Source organism: Ischnura elegans, chromosome 3, assembly GCF_921293095.1.
Source record: "Ischnura elegans chromosome 3, ioIscEleg1.1, whole genome shotgun sequence".
NCBI classification, from domain to species: Eukaryota; Metazoa; Arthropoda; class Insecta; order Odonata; family Coenagrionidae; genus Ischnura; species Ischnura elegans.
Genome location: NC_060248.1, coordinates 47012169 through 47036259, shown reverse-complemented (window position 1 = coordinate 47036259; position 24091 = coordinate 47012169). Strand labels below are relative to the sequence as shown.

Genomic DNA, 24091 nt, shown 5'->3' with positions numbered 1-24091 from the left:
TTCCAAGAAAATATGCGAGAGTATTAAGTCATATAATAACCAGGAAAGGTGGAGTTAGAGAACACAGATGTCTAGAGAGAACAGAGGGGTCAAGAGTCTTATAAATGGAGTCAGGAATGGTACAAAATTACAATTTTTTGTCAGCATCATGATAGTGAAACCACTTTTTGACAGATTTTTTGCTTTTGAAAAATTATGAGATTAAAAAAGTGGCGAAAAACTAAGTCCTTTTGGTTTAATTTTGGCCCCGTGCGTACTTACGGGGAGGAGGCATACTCACCCCGTGTTCGGCGAGCACCCCGGCAGCTGCACCCACTCTCGCCCATGGTCGCACCCACATGTTGCCCCCGCCGCACCACAGCCTTCTCTTATTTTTCATCCGCCGTCCCCGCTCGAAGGCAGACCGGGGAATGGGAGAAAGGTGTGTGAGAGGAGGGATTTTCCAATTACTCCCCCCCGGTAGGTTAGAGGTCGTCGCCCTCCACTTACCTCCCCATCCCTGCAACACTCTCCTCCTCCATTAGGTCCTTTTATTTCGTCCGAGAGACATTCTCCCTTATCTCCCTCGCCTCCTCCATTCTCGAAACCCTTTTATCGCCACCCTTGTTCATCTGGCAAAGCCTCTTCCCTTTGGTTGCTCGCGGCTGGAGACGTCAAAATCATGTGGCTTATCTTTTATTGTCGAGAAGAACTTTTCGTCCCCCAAAAAGGCTATTTTTGATGCTTTCAATTATATATGCAGTGACTTTGAAGTTTGCAAATAAAATTATTTTAATTTACTAGCATGCTTTGAAGAATATCACAAGGTATGCGGCATTTTACACGACCAATTTGTCATCTTCCGAAGATAAGGAAGGAAGAAAGTTTGATACTTACAACTGTAATAAAGGAGGACACATCAAAATATTAGTTAATATCAATGATAACGGGTGACCAAGAAATTATCCTGTTTTTGAGCGTATTTGAGATTATTTTTTTCATATTAATGACGTGGATTTTAGCGACGGAGGATAAAGTGAAAAAATATCTTACCTTAAGTCTTTTTTTTGGAAATTCAATCCGTAGTGCATTGAGTGGCAAAAAAGCTGGTATGTTGAGATTTCTGAGACACAAATACGAAAATATCGGCTTCGTGCCTCCTTCCCCTCATTTTCTCCAACAATCCACACGGAGAATTTGGGGAAGAGGCACCTGTCGCACATCCCCGTGAGAATCCCACCTCATTTTTTCAAGCCTTCCTCCCTCTCTCTCTCTTCTTGTCATCCTCTCCCACTCCCCACCCCCTTTCTCATCTCATCCGCCACCCCTCCCCCTTTTTCCGACTTTCTTCGCCAATTTCTCGCCGTCTGCCCCAATGCGTCCCCGCGCGATTCCTCTTCGCCCGTCGCCAATTTCAGCCCGTGATTTTACCCCAGGGCCGTAAGTTCGTACCGGGGTGTGAAGTTTTTTCCGGTCCTTTTCCGCCCTCATCATACGTCAGTTTTCCTCGCTTATTTGCCATTCCTTGAAAAGTGAGCCTATGTAGTGACAAAGAGATAGAGAGGCCGTTGAGATTACTACGTATGTTTTACTCATTATCTAAAGATATTGAAATGCGTGATATCCTTAAACGTGGTACCTTATTTTACTTCGCAAATACTGGGCATAGGCATTCATGATCGATGTTGCGCATTTAATTTGTGGCAAAAGAGTCAATTTGATTCATCTCATTGTCAAACCGGAGGCCATTCAACATTCAAGACAAGATTCAAATCAGTGATCTCTGGTTTGTGAGTAATTAGTGTAGCTAATTTATCTTTTAATGAATTGATGAAATACAAAGTATGAAAAAATCATTGGAAAGGCGAACCGTTATACTGAAAATAAGGAGAAATTGGCTTATACTTCATGAATTGAAGAGATGTATAAGTGTGTCTTTTGAGGGCTTTTTATTCAAGAGTTGCTCATCAATCGCGGGCTGAAGTTCAAATGAGTAATCAGTCATATTCCGTGCTAGAGCCGCATATCATGCTATAAAAACAAAAGTTTACTTTTTTCGTATAAAATCCTCCCCTTACTTAAGCTTGGTTCTTGAACTCATTACCTTGATTCCTATTTTCTCAAGATTCCTCTTCCTGTTGTCATTATTCCATCTTAACCTCGCATTTTCTTTTTGGACTTATCATGGCTGTAATTTCCACCTTGCCGATCCCTCTCCTTTACAGAGTCGATTTCGAAGGCAGTTCCTGCCCTTTCTGTCTTCCATGCATCTCATAGGTATGTCCTATGATGTTTTGACTCAGGTAAATACCGGTATTTAAAAGGTGAATTTACTTCCGTTGTGCAAATTATTTAGCGTTTCTATCTTTAAGTATGATCAGATGTCTTCAACGTGCTTAGTCTACACTCTTCGTATTGCTAAGTCTACACTCATCGAAGTTTAATTAGCAAGACGGAGGGTTCAAACAATAACGTTTTTCATAAGCTGAATCCCTCAATTAAAGCTAACCTAGTCGGAGATTGGTTTGATGTATTTCTTCAGTGATTTATTTTAATGATATTTGTAATTTAAAGAATAAACCTGAATTTTATCTCTATTATGGTGCTTATGTAAGATTTTACGACTGGCCAGAACGCTTTAATGTAATCCGTAAATAAGCCCGTGTTTATTTCGAGAGGAAGATGGCGTGGAATGCCGTTTATATCCAATAGAGAGAAAACTAAGCGATCACTGGCTCGGAAATAAATTGGAAATCCTCAGCCATCCATCAACCTCTTAGGGCTACTTTCAGAAGCAACGTTGAGTAAATATCGCATTCCTTAAACTCATAGAGGAAAACCACTCAAAAAAATAATCTTTAATCCCCACAGTTCTACTGTTAATGGACTTTTTGAATTAAAAAGTATTTCTGATGTTATGATTGCTGTGAATTTTAAGAGCATACCTATGTATCCCATGCTCATAGTAAATGAGCATCAATGACAGAAATCAAGCGCTAAAACGGAAATTATCACGTGGTAATCAAATTACCCCGACCATTTCTAAAATTAGAGAATCTTATTAACCACTTAGGAATTAGGGATCAATATTACGATATCCTTCGGTCATAATAGATTTGCCTGAAGCACGTCCCACGAATTTTCAGCACTGAAGAATAAAATGTTGTATTTCGATTATTGTAAATGCATTTTTTTGGAGAAAGTGGATTTTAAAACATTAAAATTTCCTGATTTTTCTTCCGGCTCTCCTTTATAAAAATATGATATTTTAGCATTAATTTTCTTAGCAATCAAACACTGCTAGTCGAATTTCTCTGTGATTAATTGTAACAGTGTTTAATTATGATTTCACTGATAGATAATTCTTATATTTTTTTCTTATTATAAAAATATATGAGGAAAATTATGACTATTTATTCTTTTACATTAACAATTTAAACGTTTTTTCAAAGTAATTCCTGGGAGTTGCTTTAAACTTTGGGAATGTTACAGCTTCGACTATCATCTATCGTGCTGCTTCTGATTCGGTGACGGCATCACATGGATTGCATTCTAATTTAGCTTAATTGCCCCTCTGATAACTCCTGATGTTGTTTAACGATATAAAAGCTCGCCTCGGCTTACAAGCTGCCGAATGTTCCTCGTCCCTATTAATAGAGGCTCGCATATATAAATTGCTAAAGCGTGCTCTCGGTCCTAATGAACCCACCCAATACATTGATCGGGAACTAGCACGCTTTCTAATCGGTACGCGGTTCTTTCGAGTGCCAATTTGGGTCGAGCACGGCTTAGAAGGCGGTTGTCTCGTAAATTCATTTCGTCGGAACTATAGGGAAAAATGAAGAGGCTTACACCTGCTGAGCCGTCAGCCGTCTCCCCGCATTCACCAGTGCATTGTTTTGGGACCACTCTCATTTGTGATTCTTTCACACTCCGTAATGGCGCCACCGTCGTCGTCTCGTCTCATCAAAGTGGCTACGCTCATTTTCCTTCCGCCATTATCTTCTGCACTTCCAAGCCTCAATCTCTCCCTCACCCCTTTCACGGTCTTGCCTTCGTCTTAAATCTCGCCCATCTTTTCATACTCTTTCTTTGCTCGTCATTTCCTCCTGTCGTACTCGGTAAAAACAATTTCATCCTTTCACTCCGCCGAAGCTTTGAAATTGGAGACTCATTTTGATTCGCATTTATCATTTCTCTCAAGGGTGACAAGTGCTTCGCGTGAAATTTTGTCGAGTTCTTTTGCCGCTGGCTAAATCTGATCCAAAATTATTATAATGATGCTGATTATCAAACAACAAAATATGCCGAATCTATTGCTTGGTTATGAAATCAAAGCTCACCCAGCAATTCATAAAGAGACCCTTGATAAGTACGACTATCTATCTTTTTAATAAATATGTCGTTATCGAGACATTTATCGTTAATTTTATATTGGGGAGGTCAGAATTGCATGTACTTCATTGATAACCCATCATATTTAATTTTTAAGGGAGCCTCCATCACCAGGGGCGGATCCGGGAATTTTTCTGGGAGGGGGCACAAGGGTCTCACAGATCTTTTGACATTTGAGATTAAAACAAAATTGAACAAATACTGTGGATCATATTCTCTTTATTTTGATATGAAGTTATTAATATTAAATTAAAGGAATGAGGTTTCGTAATACACTAAAAGAACGAACGTAATGATAACCGTATTATAAATCTTATCTATTTTTTAAGCGTCTGGGGGCACGTGCCCCCGTCCCTCCCCCTTAAATCCGCCTATGTCCAGGACATCTCTTTTTTGTGGTCTAGGTTGCTACTATTTGGCTCTCCCTTTATAACTCCTCTTCTACTTATTCATTTACAAAATACCTCATAAATCATAATTTGCTTCTGAGTACAATAATCCTATGTCTCTTTTCTTCGGAAATGATAATGATCAAGTTATGACGAGGGTGCTTCAGGAATTTAATTCCCTCACTTGAACAGTTAGAAGATATACTCGATTTACTGGCATGCTTGCCAATCAACAATCCTTGTCTTTGATGGAGCTATTCAATTAGTCTTTTACTCTCCTTTTTATGCTTTGCAATTAAGTTAAAAACTGAAATATACCTCATTTTATAAGTTGAATTATCTTTCCTTTGTTCAGTTTAGGTGCATTTATTACTCATAGTTACTATCCTTATGTATTTTGATTTTATAAGAGATAAGTAAGTACAGTTAAATGTCTACCTCGCCGATTTTTCGCAAAATTTCTTTTTATATTATCAGGGTGATTTTGTAGCAAAATACAGCATAATGATAAATGATGTACATACCATAACAAAATGGAAAAGGACAAGTATTCGCCATTACATTAGTAATTTTTCTCTTCTCAAGTCATCCCTTACCAAGATAGGGGATATTTATTTTCCGTGGTTCTCTATTTTTTAGGAAGGAATGCGTCCAAAATGTATGCGTCAGGAAGGTGGTATGGCGAATATTCCTTCATAACTCCAGCTTCACTTGGCTCCCTCATATCATTATTTGTTTGTCCGTACCTGCTGGTTCGTTCTCATTATTTTTCGCTATCATGTGGAGCTGGAGTCGCTCGCTTCCTCACCGCTTGCCACCCTGGCGCGGATGAACAGTCTTCGAACACTCTTTCTCATCGCGGTATTTACTGCGCCCTCTCACGACTCCCGACTGAAACAAACTGCGAGCGCACCTTGACTCCGTAAGCACGCGTTCCCCCTAGACTCCGACACCTTCCTCTCACGCGATCGCAGTTTGCGACTGCCGTGGTGATGTACCGCGTTGATGGAGCTAACGTTTAATACGTGAGAAACTTTTCACTCCGAAGATGGGGTTAGTAGAGCCCCCCACCCAATTTCCCTCAACCATTAAGTTAGAGAATGAAGGCAGGGAGGAGAATAGTCCGAAGTCGAGATGTGTCGGTGCTTGTGAATTCCTGTACATGGCTGCCGTTCTAGATGCTAAGCTGTTAGCCTGGTAGCCATCGTTACAGCCTTCAGTCATTGACGTCGCAGATAAGCCCCTACCCGTCCTTCGCTCAGCTAGTTCCATATTTCAACATCATCCAAACACTTACTCGCCAAATTCTTCTTATACTATGTACTTATTACCTTTACATGACTGCATTTCCGTCAACATGTATTTAGTTTACTTATATTGCGAGCAGCAGGCAATTATAGCAATCGTTGCTAATTAAATCCCATTTTTTTCGTTTATTATGATTCCATGACAGCGTTCACTTAATTTGCATGCAACGCCTTGTGCTTTGAATATGCTTTCTGCAGTCAAAGTTGCATCCGTGTTCCAAAACTTATCCATAACCGCATTCTTTTTCGTGGTTTTCGTCGAAAAAATGCAGGTGGGCTTGATGATACGGTAAATAAATCACTTTCCTGGCAACTTTATGCAGTGAAATGCTTTCCGATGCTTGTGTCTACTTTTTGATTTTTTCCCTGCGTATTCAATCCATTTAGATTTATAGATAGTGGTAATGCTAATAGCAAACTTAACTGCTGAGCTTACTGAGCCAGTTGCCAAATTGGTATTTCGCTTACTTGTAGTTTTTCTGAGGATAATTCTTAGGATTTGTCCTAGAAGTGCACCATAGGTTACTTGCGCAACCGATATTTAATTTAGTTCTTCTAATCGTGCGACAATGCACGATGCCCTGCTTCATCGGTCGCTTACTTCTTCGGTTGAGATACAGACAACATTGTTTAGAATATGATATGGGCCGACTAGGGAGTGCCTGAGGGAAGTATGGATTGAGAGACACCCTGCATCGGCTATTCGTTGCTATAACTAAAGGCGATAAGTTAACCACGGCGTGACTTCCTTCGAAAGAGGTAACGCAAAAATTAAAGAACTACACGTTCGCTTTTGTCTTCGGAGGAATTTTTCCGAAGTCAAACCAGTAGTGCATTTGCCCATCTGTTCCCTTTAGACTTCCGCTCTATCGCATCTCTTGAAGGTGCAGACTCTTGCAAGCCGGCTTGCTTTCACTCGCTCTCCCATTGCGAGCCGTGTGTATGTGCCCCGTTGCCTTTATATGGAGAAAACCTTTCCTTTTTTTCTTACTCATGGCGCTAACCACCCTCGAACAACCCTCTTTTTACTCCTCCCCTTATTTATACCACTTACTCCCTCCTGATCTTCAATGTTCCCGCCCAACCGTTAATTCCAACCCGATGTCCCAACCAATATCCACACATACCCTCTGCCTACCTCCGCACTACGCGTTTTGCTCTCGGATGCTTCATTAACAGAATCCTCTCCCTTCCATCATCCAGTCAAATGTATAAATTAATCGGGTTATTTTTACCAGTCCTTTTTATCGTAGTTATCAATTTTTTAGTTATTTTAGTCTTTGATTTATATATGCATAGCTATTTCGTAGGACTTGAGACTGCTTAGATTCAAAAATGCATACGCCAAGTTTTTTTACTATAATTTACCGTCAAATATCTTTTAAAAAATTCAAGTTTGCTCAATCAATGCGGTTTTATAATTTAAATTTACTTTGAAATAAACGAATGGTTGTCGATGCAATGCAAATACATACTGTTTCCCTTTAAAGGGCAAGCGTGTTCATTAGTCTAATATTTAATATCTCATCCTCTACTCTGCACCAAGTTAATGTGATGGTGTAAGTAATAGATTACAACAGAAATGGCTTTCTTTATTATAGTTTTCGCTGTCAAGCGACGTCACCTATCACTTTCTGATTATCAGCCATTGAAATTTTAGCTCGGCGATAGCAGTCTAACGTAACATGTGCCCAGCCCATTTGCTGGTTACCTTGCCGGTAATAACTTCCAAAGATCGACTATTTTCTTGAAATATCGAAAATAAAAAATCTTTGGCTTGCGATAGTTTGTGTTATTTGATCATATCGACTGTTAACTGCCATCGAAAATTGACCGAGACCATCCAGACCAATTGGCCATCATAAATGGCCGAGACTGTCGACCACCATCACTTATTGTCGATTTTCAAATCTCTCCATTGAAGTTGTAGTCCATTATTCAATTACAGGATTGAAATTTAATATTGAATGGAAATAGTCACTCCTCCTTTTACAGGAGAATCTCCCTTTCTGTACCCATTAAATTATTGTGTTTCTACGGTCCTTTCCAATTCTTAGCTATACCCCCTTCAATTTTATTAATGTATCAGCTATGAACTTAAATTGAGTTCATAGGGTAATTTCACATGGGCATACCCAGCGAGGGGCAGCTGAAAAAGCGCTATTATAAATTTCTTAAAATGATAGTTTCATTCACCTTTTCTATGCTAAAATGTCGCAACTTGGCTTGCCTTCCCCCCTAGACGATGGCTTTCCCCCCTAGTTATAATCCTGGGTACGCCCTTGTAATTTCATCAAAGATCAAATTTTTACAGCCTTTATGCCACCTATCTTCAAGATTGTCGAAGCATTGCGCTTTTTTCCAGGTAATGTAATTTAATATGCCTGTACAAAACTTGATATTTTTAAAGCAATGCGGTCGTACAGGTATATAAATGATATGCATACGTATAAATGTGTATAAATGATTAATCAATTCCCATCGGCGGTCGTACTTACATCTGTCGTATATTACCACCTTATCTCATTTCTTCAAATAATAACGATTCCTTGGCTTCTGACACTTATTAAACCGCCCCTCCCCCCCCCCCCCCCCCCCGATCCCCTACGCCTGCAATATTTCTTTCACTCCCTCTTTCATTTTTTTCCCTCCCAACCCCCCCAATGCCCGTGGAAACTCTCCCTCCACACCCTTTTGTCCTGACCTACCTGTTGCGTAAAATTTCGCCGGCTATAACCCTTGAGTCATTTCCACAAATTTCGAACCTTTGCCAATCGCCACTGATAAGCTTCTCCAGTTCCCTCTCATTCACCCCTGTGTATCCTTGGCAGCCAACAATTTTTTCTTGGGTCTCTCATTCTTCTGAATGACCCACACCACAATGGGTTCGTTTGCCAATTTTTCATATTGTCGATCGTGATTAGCGTGTTCACATAAAATAGACCCAAACTTTTCCATTTTTTTTATCCATCTCCTATTTCTGGAGTCATCTTCGCCAAAATATGAAATTTCCTTACTCTTGATGGGAAAGAATCTTAGAAACTTGTTGATATCACTAACCCCTCCCGTCCTTTCATCATAAAAGCTTCTCACTAGTGTTCATCTTTCAATTTTTACAATTCATAGATTACGCTTTTCGCGAGTTCACTGTGTATGCATTATTTTTAAAAGAAATTCTTCATAAACCCAATTTGAAAAAAAAATTTATTTCATACCACCCAGGCGCAATTAAAAGTTTCATACCAGCCCTCCCCCTATTGCCAAAAAGAATACTAGCTTTAACTCATGCCTAAAGCCGGTTAAGGCACGGAGAGATTACCGCTGGAGTGGCGCTAGCCGCTACTCAACTGTTTCTGCAGCCTCTTCCTGGCCGAGCGTGTTATTGAGATGGGCGTCGGTCGATAGCAGTGGCGGAGAGTGGTCATTGGAGTCTTCAGTAAATACTCCCTCGCCGTGTTCGACTCATCGAGATCTCGATCGCTGAATATTCGCATCCCGGGCAGTATCGCGGTGGCCATTCCCCCTTGAACACCCGCCTGGATTGTTACGGACTTAAGGATAGTTAGCTCAGGGCAGCATACACGGGGGCTTAATGAGTCGTTTCTGGGTTTAGCGAAGATATTCTCGGAAGTATTTTCCATCTTTGTTTTCCGAGAAATGAACTACAAGGCGGCAATTTGGTCGAGATAGGCATGATTTCCATCGGCCTGCTACGACGATGCGAGAAGTATTAGATTCCACCGCCTGGTTACCGTTTCCTGTTTTGGTTTAGCTACATCAGCGAGATGAGTTCAAATGAAGAATATTAATTATTTCCGGGCTTCTAATAGTTCCATGTGCTTTTCCAGGGGTGTGGTAGAATCGTTCGGAATTGATTCCAGTACGAAATGAGAATGCGTGTGCTCATAAGTTTTATTTTATAGGTAGTCCTTGGTTACTTATCGGAATTAATCCCGGATGATTTGGACATACTTCTTTGATCAAGTTTGAGCGCTAAAAAATCAGGGGCACGTTAATTATCGCTTTTTATCGTTAAAAAGTTGTAAATATCTGAGAGTGTCGATTAAATTTAGAGATAATCTAGAAAACGTTTCCTGCCTCTGAGGTAGTCTCTCATTGCAACGTCTTTAAACGTCTAAATGGAAGCCAACGCTAGAAAATTACGATTTTTTTGCCGATACGCGGAAAACTATCGGAATATAAGGTCATAAAATGTGAGGATTGGGGAAAATCAAGAACCCATCGCACAATATTTCTCAATGATTTCAAATAATGGCTAGCGAGAAATATTTTCGGAGCCTGGTTTAGTTTGGGGTCCCATGGAAGCAGGCTGACGATCGTATGTATCGGAGGACTGAGTCACGAAAAAGTGAATATGAAAGGGCATCGGCCAGACTCCAGTAATTTCCGTCGCCATATCATTCCTGTCTCTATTTATTTTGTTTCCACTAACGATGAACATATATAGTCATATTCCTTGACTTCTGTATATCTGAGTACCATGATGGCCAGGAATCGAAGTCCATTTGCAGACTCCTTGAGGTCTTGAAGACAAGAACTTCTCCTGTATTAATTTTGAACGATTTTTTATTAGATCTCAATACAAAAATATTCCGATACCTACTTTTTGCCTTCTTTCGAAATATTTCCCCAAATTTTATTCATAGTAATATTATTCAATTGCACGCTCACACATCATACCCTACAACTATCATTTTCCTCCACTCAGTAGTATTTGAGAGGGATCTTCTTTCACATGTTTCAAGTTTAAAGATAATTGTCCAAAAAACAAGTGTTCCTCGACTCTTTCGTTCCTAAGTATTCGCAGCAACTTGGAGCGTGGATGAGCCATGGATCGTGAGCTCGGCGCGTCCCTAGCGGTCACCCCGTGGCTGGGAGCCCGATGGCGACAGGTGGGAGAGGGAGATGGTCCAGCGGAGAAGATGCCTCAAAGAACGCCAATGTGTGTGGGTGCTGCCTGCGTGGACCGGTTTTATGGGAATGTTAAAAGGGCCGGGCCATCTCCCTCGCGCGACTTTCTACACCTATGTTTGCGTGTTCGCATGAGATTCTCCGTGTTGCTCGGTCGTTCGATTCCTTTTCTTTTCCTTTTTACGCATCCTGAAAGCCCTTAGAGTCGTGGTGGCGTAGGAAGGGTTTATGCTTGCCCTTTGCGAGTCTTCCCTCTCCTCCTCTCCGGCCATTTAATAACCAAATCTATGCCCGCGAGTTTTTGTTCCGAGAAGTTGGTATCTCGTCCCATTTCCACTCATAGATATGGTATGGTCCAGATATCTCCGTGGATGTGGTGCAACTATTCCTTTACATTCTGGTAAATTTAGTTGTGATTACCCAGGCATAAATTTCTGTATAATATTTTTTTTAATAACGCAATGAATTCTGCGGAAAACTTTTTCGTTGTTGTAGAAGATATTCCTATTCAAAGGAATTCAGAACTTTCGAGGTATTAAGTGGTTTTTTAATCCAGTCCAGGAAGAGGCACTCTACTTCCAAGTAGTAAATTTTCGAGAATGGTACTTTATTGTGGCCAAATGTGTTTCTCGGACTCCATGGAGTTTTTAATGAAAAATTTATTCCCGTCGTATAATCGTAAGACTACAATATACAACATTTAATTACCTTAGAGCGGCAACGAGAGAGACGAGAGAAAATATTAGTCAATTTCAGCATCGGATTCATTCCACATCATCTTGGTCCAGCAGGTTTACTGAGGTGTAATTTTTGCGGCATTAAATGTATCGTTCGCATCGCATGTGAATTGCCGTTGTTGATTGAACTGCAGGGAACCTTCATTTCTTATGGCATTACTCTATGTGGTCAATTTGCCGTTCCATTCTGTGGTTAAGGATGAGGATTGGTTTTTCGACACACGTTAATGTGGTCCTTCTCTCCGTGATGAGACGTAATATTGGGGAAAATTTCCCGAGTCGATGGGGTCATTTGCATCAAATTGTCAGCTTGAGTGGATTGAGTTACGTGCGCGGAATAATGGCCCTCATTTTATTTTTCCATCAATCGATAATCTTAAGCAGCGGAAATAATGGCGGTGTCTTGGAAGGTTTCGTCCTCATGAGCAATTTCCTCGCTGTCTGTTCGTAATTAAAGTTCGAGGTAATTTAATGGGAAATTTCATTATTAAAACAGAAAAGTGCTGTTGCCTCCCTAACGACTTTAATCGGGAGCGTGAAAAATATAGGGATAATGGGACACTTTTTTGTCTTTTCTCGTTGGGTCTTAGGAATTTTGGAAATGATTAGCCCCGTATCCTTCACATTACCGTTAACAGTTCCATACGACTCTATTCCTCGTAAATTGAAGCGTCCATCATCAAAAACTTTCCCACCTGAAAGAACCTACTCCGAAATCTTTCATGCGGAATTGCAATTGTTTTCAATTAGAGCGTTTTTCTACCTCGACAATTGGACATTTTCAAGAGCCCATATCAATTCATATTCGTCATAGTATCATCTCTTTCCCTTTTCTGATTCCTTTCATGATGTTTAGTATGTCTTAATTCCTTATTATCCGTAAATATTGCTCTGTGCAATCAACTTAATTATCATTGGATTGGCTCGTTGAATGGAATCTATGCATCTGCAAGCCAATTATTCACATCAATTATCATGAGGAAGCAATCCCCTGGACCGGGAACCGAAACGAGGACCTTTGACATTCCGAGCCACTTCGCAGGCCACTATGCTAAATTTGTTCATTACCAATTTTGAACCAATTGCTTCAAAACGAAGAGATTAACGGTAAAATTTCAGGTCGATTCGTTGTGTGTATAGCAGGGAGTATAAATACAGAATGGATGTCGGAGTGAATATAAGGTCTTGTAATTTCAGAGTAATCCGCAGTATATAATCTTACTAGTGATGCGCCCCGGCTTTTCCTTGAATTCTTCGGTACGAAAACATTAATGTGACTTTTCCTGGTCAGCGGACACCCTGACTGCGCCGACTGTACATCGAACCTGCCCCTCGAAACAGATTTCTCCCTCTTTTCACCCTCTAGTCTGCATTCCTGGGTCGACTTCACCTTCTCGCCCCTCAACAGACGCGAGCGGCACAAAAAGCGGATCTCGTTTCAAAACAAATCCCCCCTCCCGAGTCCTCGGTGCGGCTCACCTCGTCACTCAACTTCGTTCCGTGAACGGAAATCAATCGCGTCGAGATGTTGCGGCGGACTCAATGGCGCGAATTAGGAGTACGTACGTCCCACAGAAGACGAGCGAGGAAAAACATAACCCGTTAATAGGTTCATTTGACATTTTATAAAATATTTTAGGGCCGGAAAACTAAAATACCCGTAATTATTCGCTTACTTTTCTTTCAGCCCGGTTGCTACTGTATTGGTTAAGGTGTTAAAACACGAGGGTAATTCAAATCAGGAAAGGAAAATGTATATAAGCATGTGATAGCATTTTATACGCATTTTTTGGGAATCTTTGAAGACTTCTATAGCGGTATTTGCAGATTAATGCGGTTACTGTAGTGGCAACAGTACGCTTGAAAGAAAATGTTGTCTTGGGTGACTCAAGCGTTTATAAAAGTAATGACTGAAAAATTTACTGATCGATTAATCTGCATTCATTAGGGTAGTTTCCTATTTCTTTTTTATTGCCTAAATCAAAAGATTATTACTCCTGGAGTACTCATTTCACGCTCTTAGATTTTTAAATGACGATATCTCTTTTTCGCGAATTAATGAAAAGTGAAAAATTTTAAGCGTGTGAAAACGCGATGGCTAAGTATGAATGCTGGGAAAAGCCCGTGAGACGTCATTCTGGCTCCGGCTGCCGTCTTGGTGCGAGGCTATGAGCGCCGCTACGATGCAGGCTGCTAGCAGGTAGCGCTTGGCTTAAATAAGGATTATTAATATCCTATCAAACAAAGCAAGCTTAGGACGACCTTAGGCAATTTTAATAGGTGATTATTAAGAGATGTTTCCCTGAGCTCTTTGCCACATGCATGCATTGGTAATCTCAGACGATGTAAAACTCTGGACTACTCGTTTAGCGTCTAGGTCCCTGTGACGTCACCTGGAGTGGCATCGCATGGGCGCCAATCTGGCCTTTTTCAAATGAGGTTAAAATTGACCATTAACATTCGTCTAAACTGGGATTTCTAAACCCGAATAATTTGTATATTATGAACACAGTAATGGTGCGTAACGAATCGCAATCAATACCTTTCGTTTTCTTTGACGAAGGAAACTACCCCATTGGAGCATTTCTTACGCCGCGCGCTTGTTGCTGTCTCCCCGCTCACCCTCCCTCCTTCGCAACAGAGAGTAAAATATTGCTCCGTCACAAGCGTCCATTAATATCCTCGTCTGCTAACATTCACTCGCATTAACTCTTCTCCCGTCGTGCCACTTGTCCCGAAATGGGTAAATCCAGTCTCCTGCTCACTTCTGAAATCATCTTTTCCTTTTCGCTTCCCATCCTGCGACCAAATGTCAGGTCCAGAGGGGTCAAATTGATGAGCTCAACTGTCCTAAGATTCAATTTGTGTAAGATACTTAAAAATACATTTACGTTTAGAGTTGCTGAAACTCGCCTTGAAAATTATGAAGAACTTGTGTATTCGTATTTCACCATGATATGACATTAATTAAACTTGAAAATGGTCTCCATTACTCCTAATAATCACCTCTGTATTCATATTTCGCAGAGTTTTCACATTTCACGACTTATTTAAAAACGAGAGATATTTGCTGGGACATAATCTAGACGTTGGAGTTGTTCTGAACACACAGCTCTATTGAGTAGCCAATCTCGATTAAAAGAGAAAGTTCTGAAGACAAATGTGATGTAATGAAAGTTCAAGTAGTAGGGAAGAGTATGGGGAAACAGACGCCTGTCAATGGGAAGGGGTGACAGACCCTTGCTCTATGGCTGAATTCGGTCTTGGATTAGGCGCTGATACAGAAATAGGATATATTGTAGATGAGGGTGGTCATCGATTGTTAAACCCCACCCTTGCAATGAAAGTAAATAGCTATTGATTTGTACTGTTATACTTGAAATAACTTAAGTTTTCAGTATTCACAGTGAGTTTGTGAAAATTGTACTTTGATCCTACAACTCAATTTTATGAAATAAATATTTAGCTTATATGTTGAGAAATATTTACAAATTGCCTATGACCAAATTTCATCATACATGTTTGCAGTTATTTTGTATTCTCTTGTGCTCAGTGACCTTTGTTTTGATTTTTGTAATGACTTCATTTTATATTGTCATACTAATCATCTACCACTTTCTCTTTCCTTCAGGTGAAGCTATCCACTTGGCACGGGACTTTGGCTATGTTTGTGAGACGGAGTTCCCTGCGAGGCAAGTGGCCGAGTACCTAAGTCGCCAGCATGTGGATCCCTCTGAGTCATATCGCAGGAAGGAAGTCATTCACGCCACTAAGTAAGTTTTGTGAAAGTATTGTTATGTAAAAGCAAGTGCCAGCGAACATTGCTAATAAAAATTGCTGATTAGATACTTGGGCACAAAAATTACTAAATGTCTCTTATTTTGGGAATATTTATTATGAAACACTTCTGCTGAAAAAAGGGAGGTATGCTATTCATAAATTGAAATTCAAACTTTATTCGCTTAAAATGAGCTCTCAGAGAAAATTTATTGGACAAAGTAATGATATTTATAACCCTTCGTGCTAATTGCAGCTCCTTTAATATGTTCAGAGTTTATAAAAAAAAATATATTTATTAATGCCTAGCCGCTGAGAGGAGTGGAATATTACCAATGCTCAATTATTAAAAAAATGCTAGTGGCTCATCACAAGGCTTAATGAGATACATTAGCTATATTTTATTCATCTGTTTCTTGGCAAGTTTTTACCTTTGTATTCTTTTTTTTTCAGGCAAGTGACCAAAGAGTTAATGGACCTCCTGAACCAAGACCGATCTCCACTTTGTAACACCCGCCCACAGATAATTCTCGACCCAAGTATTCAGCGGCATTTAACCCACTTTTCTCTAATCACCCATGGCTTTGGGAGCCCAGCAATTGTTGCTGCACTAACTGCAATACAAGTAAGTCTTTTGGAAATTGTTTCTCAAAATAAATGTCGAAGGATTAGTCCAATATTTTTTCCGTACTAAAATCTTACTCATCCTGATCTGTTTTATTTTAACCACCGGCCTTCCACCTTCGACCGTATTTTACTGACTTTTTAAGTTTTTGAAATCCATATCGTCTTTCTATCCATTCATGAGTTTAAATAGGTATTTATGCTATTGTTATCTTTTTTTTTAATTAGATATATAAGTCTTCTGTTTGTGCGGATTGGAGTTGGATATTATTGCGTAATTTGTAAAGTGTGAAACATGCATAGAAAATTCACTGAAAATTGAAGACCTTAATAATTATGCCAAGTCGTTTTTTACAAATAATAAATTCATGAATTCTCTGCTAAAAAACCTTTTTCTAATGGAAGACTGATAGCAATAAATGTGGAAGCATTATGCATGAACCAATTTGTACATCCTGGCACTGAACTATTAATAATTAAAAATTGAAGTATAGTAAGTGTATTTGGTAAATCTTGAAAAATAAATTGTACAATTTTTGATTTTTGGCACTGATTTAACCATTGAGGAATGCATTAGCTTTTGTAAAATTCCTCAAGCATTTTTTTCTAAAATTTCTATTTTTCTTGTATTGCAGAACTTCTTAACCGAATCCTTGAAGCATTTGGAGAAAATGTATCCATCAGGAAATGCACATGTCACATCTGTGACTTCCTCTCAGTCAATGGATTCAAAGCCTAAGGATTTAGACAAGAAGTGAAATTGGTAGACCTACCAGACTCTTGCCTGGGCAGCTGGTAACAGTGGTAGTGGCCATTTATTTCTGCCATCAATCGTTTGAACTTACCGTGTGTCCCACCACAGTTTCTGCTGATGAAAGGAGGAGACACTTAAGTGTGCTGTGTTGTTGAGGCTGTGCTCAATCAGCTAGTGTGTGGTGAAAGATGGAAATATTCCTCGTAATGGACAACGGCGAGCCTCTTTCTGAGTCATGGTGGCAAGCGGGTCATAGTTTTTGCCTTTCCTAAGTTTCGTTGCAAAAGGCATTTATGGTTGTGTTTAAAGCAGACAGTGGCAATAATTGTTGATCGAACCCATTGAAAAAAATGGTAAATGACTGCATTTACAGAGGGAACTATGTCAGTTCTTGCATCCTCAACCATGTATATTAGTTGTGCTGTACGACTTTGACTATGTGAGAAGACATCCATTGTGGTCAGGTGGATGAAAAACGTCGATTGCGGCTTTTGAAGGTGTTGTGAGCGAGTACATATACGAGTGCGAGTGGATGAGTGTATGCATGTATATTGTGGGGAGGTTAACTTTCAGGGTTTTTATTTCTTAATTAGTGGTAAAGGAACGTAAAAAATACTTTGACTGTGTACTTAAATGTGAGGTTGCTGTTTTGGCCTAGATGGTCTTCTCATCTCTTATTGCTGGGTTTATGACTGCTCATTAAAGCAGCACTCCCAAAAAAAATAACTCCTTATAAACAATTATCTTTGTCTCCAATGCTGTCATTTTTCTCACTTTATGTCATTTTTATTGCTCAGAAATGCACTCACACTTTATTCAAAAAAATAACAGAGCTGTTTTTGAGAGGAAAATTCATAGTATCAATGGAAATGGCGTATTGTGCATGATGGACATGGAGCTAATGTATAAGAGATGCTACCTTCTCTGTTTGAAAATGAAGAAAGTAAAAAGTTGTAGCTTCCATCCCATAGAGTATATTTATTTCTTTATTTGATATGAAAAACAAAGTTAAACTGTCATCAGTGCAATAATGTCACATGTATATGGATTCCAGAATTCTTCTTCCTGTTAAAAAGATGAAAAAAAGTTGATCGCAATATAAATCAAAGGATAAAAGTATATGTTGATGGTATAAACGTTTGTAAATCTCTGGAGTATGTTTAAGATTTCGAAATCCAGTCAATATTTTGAAATTCTATTCCTTTCCTGGTTACTTTTGCATCCACTTTTCTGTAATAGCTGCTCATCTAACTTTCAATGAACGTATTTTTAATTACCTCAATTTTTCAAATGCTCATTCCTAGTGATATGACTTCTAATCTAAATGGCAAGTGTGGTTACTTGAAACTTCATTAGCTTTTGGGTAATGGACCTTTAAAAGTCAGTCTTGAGAACTAAGATCACTCTTTTCCATGGAGCCCTTGAGACACTACCTCTTTAAAAAAAATTGAGTTAAAGTCCTTAAGCTAATTCTGATTTTTATAAAATATCTTGGCAAAGAGAAAGCAATGAGTTGGGATTTGAAGTGTTTTTGCAGTTGTTAATGTCCTTAGGACCACCATTTCAAATTACAAATCTCAATTATGGTTTCTAATAATGGTTTTGTCCTGGAATATACAGAATTTCACTGAGTGGGAGAGCTGCCATGTGCCTACATCAAAATCTCCTTGAGGTAAAATAAGAAGTACTGTACAATGACAGCCAAAAATGTTTTTCAAGTAAATTAGGAAACTAACATTACATAAAGGGAACAATTTGAGTCGCACCGGAAATAATTATCATGATCACTTTGAATAGATCTTATTATTTGATGAATTATGGAAGGGAATATCTCTCAATTGAAAGGAAGTCTAGAAACATTTTGTGGGCAATTGCCTTCCATCTTGAGGAAGAAATGAAGGCATACATAATGCATTTATGTATGCAATCACATATGTAAGTGGTGCTGCAGACAGACTATGATCTCATGATCTGTTCCCTCAGAGTTATGGAAAGAACTTCTTCAACATTTGTATATTGTTCATATAAATATTGGATATATATTTTATTTTATTACATTTATCAACCCAAGCAATTGATAGGGTTTCCCCACATTCAGGAGGTCTATCATAAAATTCCTAATTTTGTTTATATTTTTTTATCAGTTGAAGTGAATGAAAATGCTTATGACAACAGGATGTGCCATGCTGATGGGCATGTAAGCAAAGACAACAAAATTATAAACCTTTGTTTTATATCTCATTGTGTGAGCATTCTCCAGGTAGTCTTGCATAATCCCACCCATGTTATGAATGATTATACTATGTTATATAATTTAGATCAATTTCTCCTTATGTTGTTGTTTAATTTTTATTATTATTGTTTAATAGTATTTGCTCAAGTAATGTACTTGCTCCACCTGCTCATAATTTTTCAAACTTTTATCAGAGATTGTCTGCGAAATCTACCTCAAGCATTAGCAAATGACGAAACAAAATTTACAGCATCAATTACTGCATTTAAACTAGAGAAATTGATTCAAATATTGTTTTGCATTGCTATGCTGGGCCAAATTTTTGGGTTTATAAGCTCTAGTTGGAAGATAAACACAGCAAAAAATATTTGTTATATTAAAATTTATATCATCTGGTTGGTTGAAAAAGCTGTCAGTATCAAATTCATTTGTTTTGTCAAAATTCTTGTTTACTCGCATTTCAATTCGAAAATTTAAACATCTTTCATTTTCCTAGCTTTTATCCAGTACTTATTATAATGGCTTTTTGAACTGACACATATTTGTATAAAGCAAATGAGTCATAGGCATAATTTTCAGTGCTTAAACTGACACTGACACAGAGGACCCATTAATGAATCCCAGTCATAAAATTTTGCGGAAACTTGAGGGTCACTGTGAATCCCAACCATGCAATTCATCAAATGAAAAAAGAAAGATGCTGCTTGAAATTTCAGATAAAGTTGTTGTACAGATAATCTTTGTCCTGTGGTGCATAGGTGCTATGCTGTCTCATGATTTTGAATGCATAATTTTGTTCATTGGTTTTTTTACTGTGTTAAGTATTTAACAGCAGTAACCATGGAACAACTGACAACATTTCTGTGATGTTGATAGTTTCTAATGTATATCATGTACTTTAATCTCTAGATAATTGAGCCTCCTTGAGCAAAGGTGGGTTTCATGCATTATTTATTTCAAGTGCAATCTTTTGTGAAAGTATGGATGACATCTCCTTTTTTTGATTGGACTTAATCACCCTTGTTCTTTCATATTGGATGGGAGCTACTGATCATCTCCAAATCCTCTACTTTAACATGCTATCAAAAAATTGGATATGCACATTGTCTTTTTTTACTGTTACAGTTTGCCATTAATAGTTTCCTTCATATCTTCTAAGGTTGCTCAGTAGGCCATTTGTCAGACGTTGTGTAGATCACGGCTAATTATTTAAAGCACTATCAGGATCCATTTGCGAATTTTAGTAAGACGATATTGTTGGTATATTCCTTTGAATGTGTGTACATTAAGAATTGCACAAGCCATGCATAATTGTTAATATTTACTTTCAATCGAAAAGTTTGTCATCATGTGTGTATTTCTATCTATGTATGGCAATGATTTACCAGATAATTGAAACAGTGCTACATTTCAATTGATTTTTACTTTGGAATTGTGTATAACTATACCTGGAATAAATTCCATTCCATTCTTAAGAAAGATTATTTCATTATAACTTTCATGCTACTGCTGCAGTTCCTGAATCCATCTACAATGACTTTAATCTGCTTATTGAAACAGATAGTTACAAAATCATTTTCATTTTCAATATGCTCACATCAACCAAGACTGAGAATGAAGAAGAGAATTTCAAAGGAGGAGAAAATCAATCAAAAAAATAACTTTCAGTTGATATTTTTTAATCAAATTTCATGACATTATATGATTTTATCTAATATAAGCATATTTGTGTAGATCAAAAAGTTGCTTTTGCTCTAAATTTACAGGGCAAAAATTTCTTTCCCTGCATAGATATTAGGTTTCTCATTTTGCCATTAGTAGCTATTTTTTAAGTGATGAACAACAGTGGCGCAGTGAGGGGGGGTTTTGGGGGATAAACCCCCCCCCCCCCCAGAGCTCAGAGAAATTTTTAAGTTTAATCCATTTTACTTAATTGGATTGATATTACTAATAGAATAGTTTAAGGATGAATAGATCCCTCAGAAAGCCATGAAACTCACCATTTAGAACCATTTATCTTTAAAATTCCGCAATTTATTAATTTCGCACCTACGTAATGGAATACCCCGGTAGGTGCGAAATTAATAAATTGCGGAATTTTAAAGATAAAGGTATTCCATACCCCCACACACCCCGGTATTAGTTGCACCTAAACCCCCCCAGCTTTAATTCCTAGCTGCGCCCCTGATGAACAATGTCTCTCATAACACGAGTGCTATTTTTTTCCAACCCCCAATAGGTCATGAACAGAAAACAAAGTGATCGATTAAAAATTATTTCAATGCTAAGTATTGAGAACTTTTGTATTGTCCTTTCAACTCAATGGCCTCGGCAACTGAAGAATTGGTCATGCCGGTGGACAAGCTTTACTATTCCTCCTTCATAGGATGTTACCACCAATGACTTCCAATGAATTTTGCTTTTGTCTTGAAGCTTATCACCCGTTTGAAAATACTTCCCTCGGAGCCACATCTTCATTTCAGCATGAAGATGGAAGTCATGTGGCACTTAGACAAATTATGATCTATCAGCATTTCACGGCAGGTGATCGAAAATGTCCCATTGAAATTGCTGAAGGAGCAGTTGGGCTGTATCAGAGCTGAGATAATGGCCGTTGTCATGGATCAGAACATTTCCAAAAGTCAGCATGTCACTTCTTTGGTTTTGAATGGGAATGGGCATAATGTTTCACACTGAGCAGTTGCATTAACTTAAAATTGCCTTTCATTGGCATAAAGGTCAAGACAAGTCAATGCTGAAGCCATTCAGTGAGTTTTCCGTCTGTTGCACCGCAGTACACACTTCGTGGGAGAATCATTTGAGGCAGTGTAGCTAATGAGATTGGCACTAACTTACCCTGACAACTTATGGTCAGAAATGACTTGGGCGTGTGGTACGAAGGATGTGTATAGTTGCCATATCCATGCAGTATGCGCCTGTTGCTTGTATGGTGTGTTTGGTGAGCAATCGAGGTTGAAAAAAAAAGCCCTCGTAATTGGTTATAATATACACTTTTGGAGACATCACCACATAACACAAAAAAAAGTGAGCCCAAACTGCTAGAATAGGTACTCTCCTATCTGGAGGTGCCATATTCCATACATAATGATGACTAAAATTTAATTGATAGAATGGAATAGGAAAATAAGAATAATAGATAGGAGAACCTAGTCCTAATCCCAGTTTGGGCTTTTGTGGAAGGTTTAACACTATTTCTATTGGAGGCATTTCATTAAACACTTACTGATATCTGGTCTCTCTCCACAATGCCTTCACTACTCTTAACTCCACTTTGGAAATAGCCCAGAAATAACTCAAACAAAGCACTCTGAAAGTGATCTACCAACCAAAGGCTGAAGGGTGTAAAAATTTGAGGGGAGTTAAGAGGATAGAGGGTGTGGGTTAGTCCTCTCCCCCAGAAATGAAAGGCGGTTGCTCATTTTTTAATGAATACTATCTGATTTGCAAAATTATTTGCCCCTTCCATCCAAAATTTTACATGGAGAAGATTTAACAGCACCCTAAGCACCTTATTTAAAACAAAGTTGAGTAAACATTTATTTTCCCATTTGTATGACCTAGGGTTGCAACAACTAGGAGGGTAGGAGAAGGGAGGGCCCCCATGCAAGCAAAGCCTCCTTCGATTGGAGGGTTGTTGCACACCTGATCCAGAAGTATTAAAGGTAAAAAAAATCATTAACTAATAATAAGGTAAGTAAAAACCAGTCTTGCATATCAATTACATTCAAATGGAAGATTGATTTGGCACTGACAGTTGTGGGAAAAGGTAATAATAACATCTGCATAAAAGTTCTAAGAAGGCAAAAGGGAAGGAATGTGATGCCAGACGGTGACTATATAGCAGGAGCAATTTTGGAAGCTAGTTAAGAAGAGAGCTACTGCATAATACGGAATACATACCTGAGAAACGAAGGTAAGAAGGGACTCCAGGAAACATCATTTTATGTAAGAAGGGACCTCATTTGAAACTGTTTTACTCACCATAATTCAGCCCAGGGAACATGGTAGCCCACTACGTAGAGTGATAGGCAGTATACTCAAAATGATGCAGTAAATTTAAGTTTGTATCATTAAATTTATTTTTAAAAAGTAATTTATTCAGCAGTACATGATTAGCATGGAATAAATAAACATATACCTATGGCCCATCAAATGAAATTATTTTTTTATGATACCTATTCCTTTGTCACCTATTTTTTTATTGGAGAACTCAACACCCTTGCTTTAAAACTTATTTCATAGGTGGGACAGACTTTAATTGAAAAAAACAGTATCCATGCATGATGGCAACGCTTAATCTAAGCATAGGTATCTTACTCATTATTGGTAAAATTACAAGCTAAATTGGATAGGATCGTCAATATATGCAAGAAACCTTTTTTTTTTAAACCTTTTTAGTTTAAAATCTTCATTGAAATTGAAGGATTATTACCGAATTAATGAATCGAAAGAATCCATGCATTGAAATGATTACCTTAAACACAGGTTTGAAATAGCGCGCCCCTGTATGTCTGTTGCGCATATGCGCTGGGAGGTGCGCGATTGCGCTAAGTCTTACGTGTTTTGTCAAAATTCAAGTGTGAAAGAGCAGTGAAGTAAATATAAGTCTTTTTAAATAGAAAACGTGATTATGTATCCGTGTTTGATTCAATTTTGTGATCTAATATAGCCAAGATTATCTTCAAAGGATCCTAGTGGCTGTCGTTTTATTTTTTAGCCTGCATCATTCTTTAAGTAGCCACTTTTTGATATTTAGTTTCGTCATGGCGCCGAGTGTTAGTATTCCCAGAAAATTACCTCTCCTAGTGATCAGCGATGAAGTTCTCTTTCCAGGGGCATCCAAAAGATTATCAGTGACTAGTTCAAGGAAGTAAGATATGCAGCAGTTTTTTCTCTCTGCATGTGAAAGTATTGTTTCCGTATTTAGAGGCTAAAATCTTTGT

The 24091-nt window shown here is 38.5% G+C and overlaps 2 protein-coding genes across 4 annotated transcripts in view; both read left to right on the top strand.

The window, feature by feature from the left end:
• Window positions 1-20202, top strand: part of LOC124155730 (transcription factor AP-2-beta) — a 419283-nt gene extending 399081 nt beyond the window's left edge. For all 3 annotated transcript variants that reach the window (XM_046529793.1, XM_046529792.1, XM_046529794.1), the window contains 3 exons: window positions 15371-15512; window positions 15970-16141; window positions 16776-20202. In XM_046529793.1, coding sequence (XP_046385749.1) covers window positions 15371-15512; window positions 15970-16141; window positions 16776-16898 — 437 coding nt within the window. In that variant the 3' untranslated portion in view covers window positions 16899-20202. The remainder of the gene's footprint in view (window positions 1-15370; window positions 15513-15969; window positions 16142-16775) is intronic.
• Window positions 20203-23701: 3499 nt separating this feature from the next.
• LOC124155729 (lon protease homolog 2, peroxisomal-like) overlaps window positions 23702-24091 on the top strand; it is a 39322-nt gene continuing 38932 nt past the window's right edge. Inside the window, exon 1 of the mRNA XM_046529791.1 lies at window positions 23702-24018. Within this exon, the coding sequence (XP_046385747.1) occupies window positions 23912-24018 (107 nt within the window). The 5' untranslated portion in view covers window positions 23702-23911. The remainder of the gene's footprint in view (window positions 24019-24091) is intronic.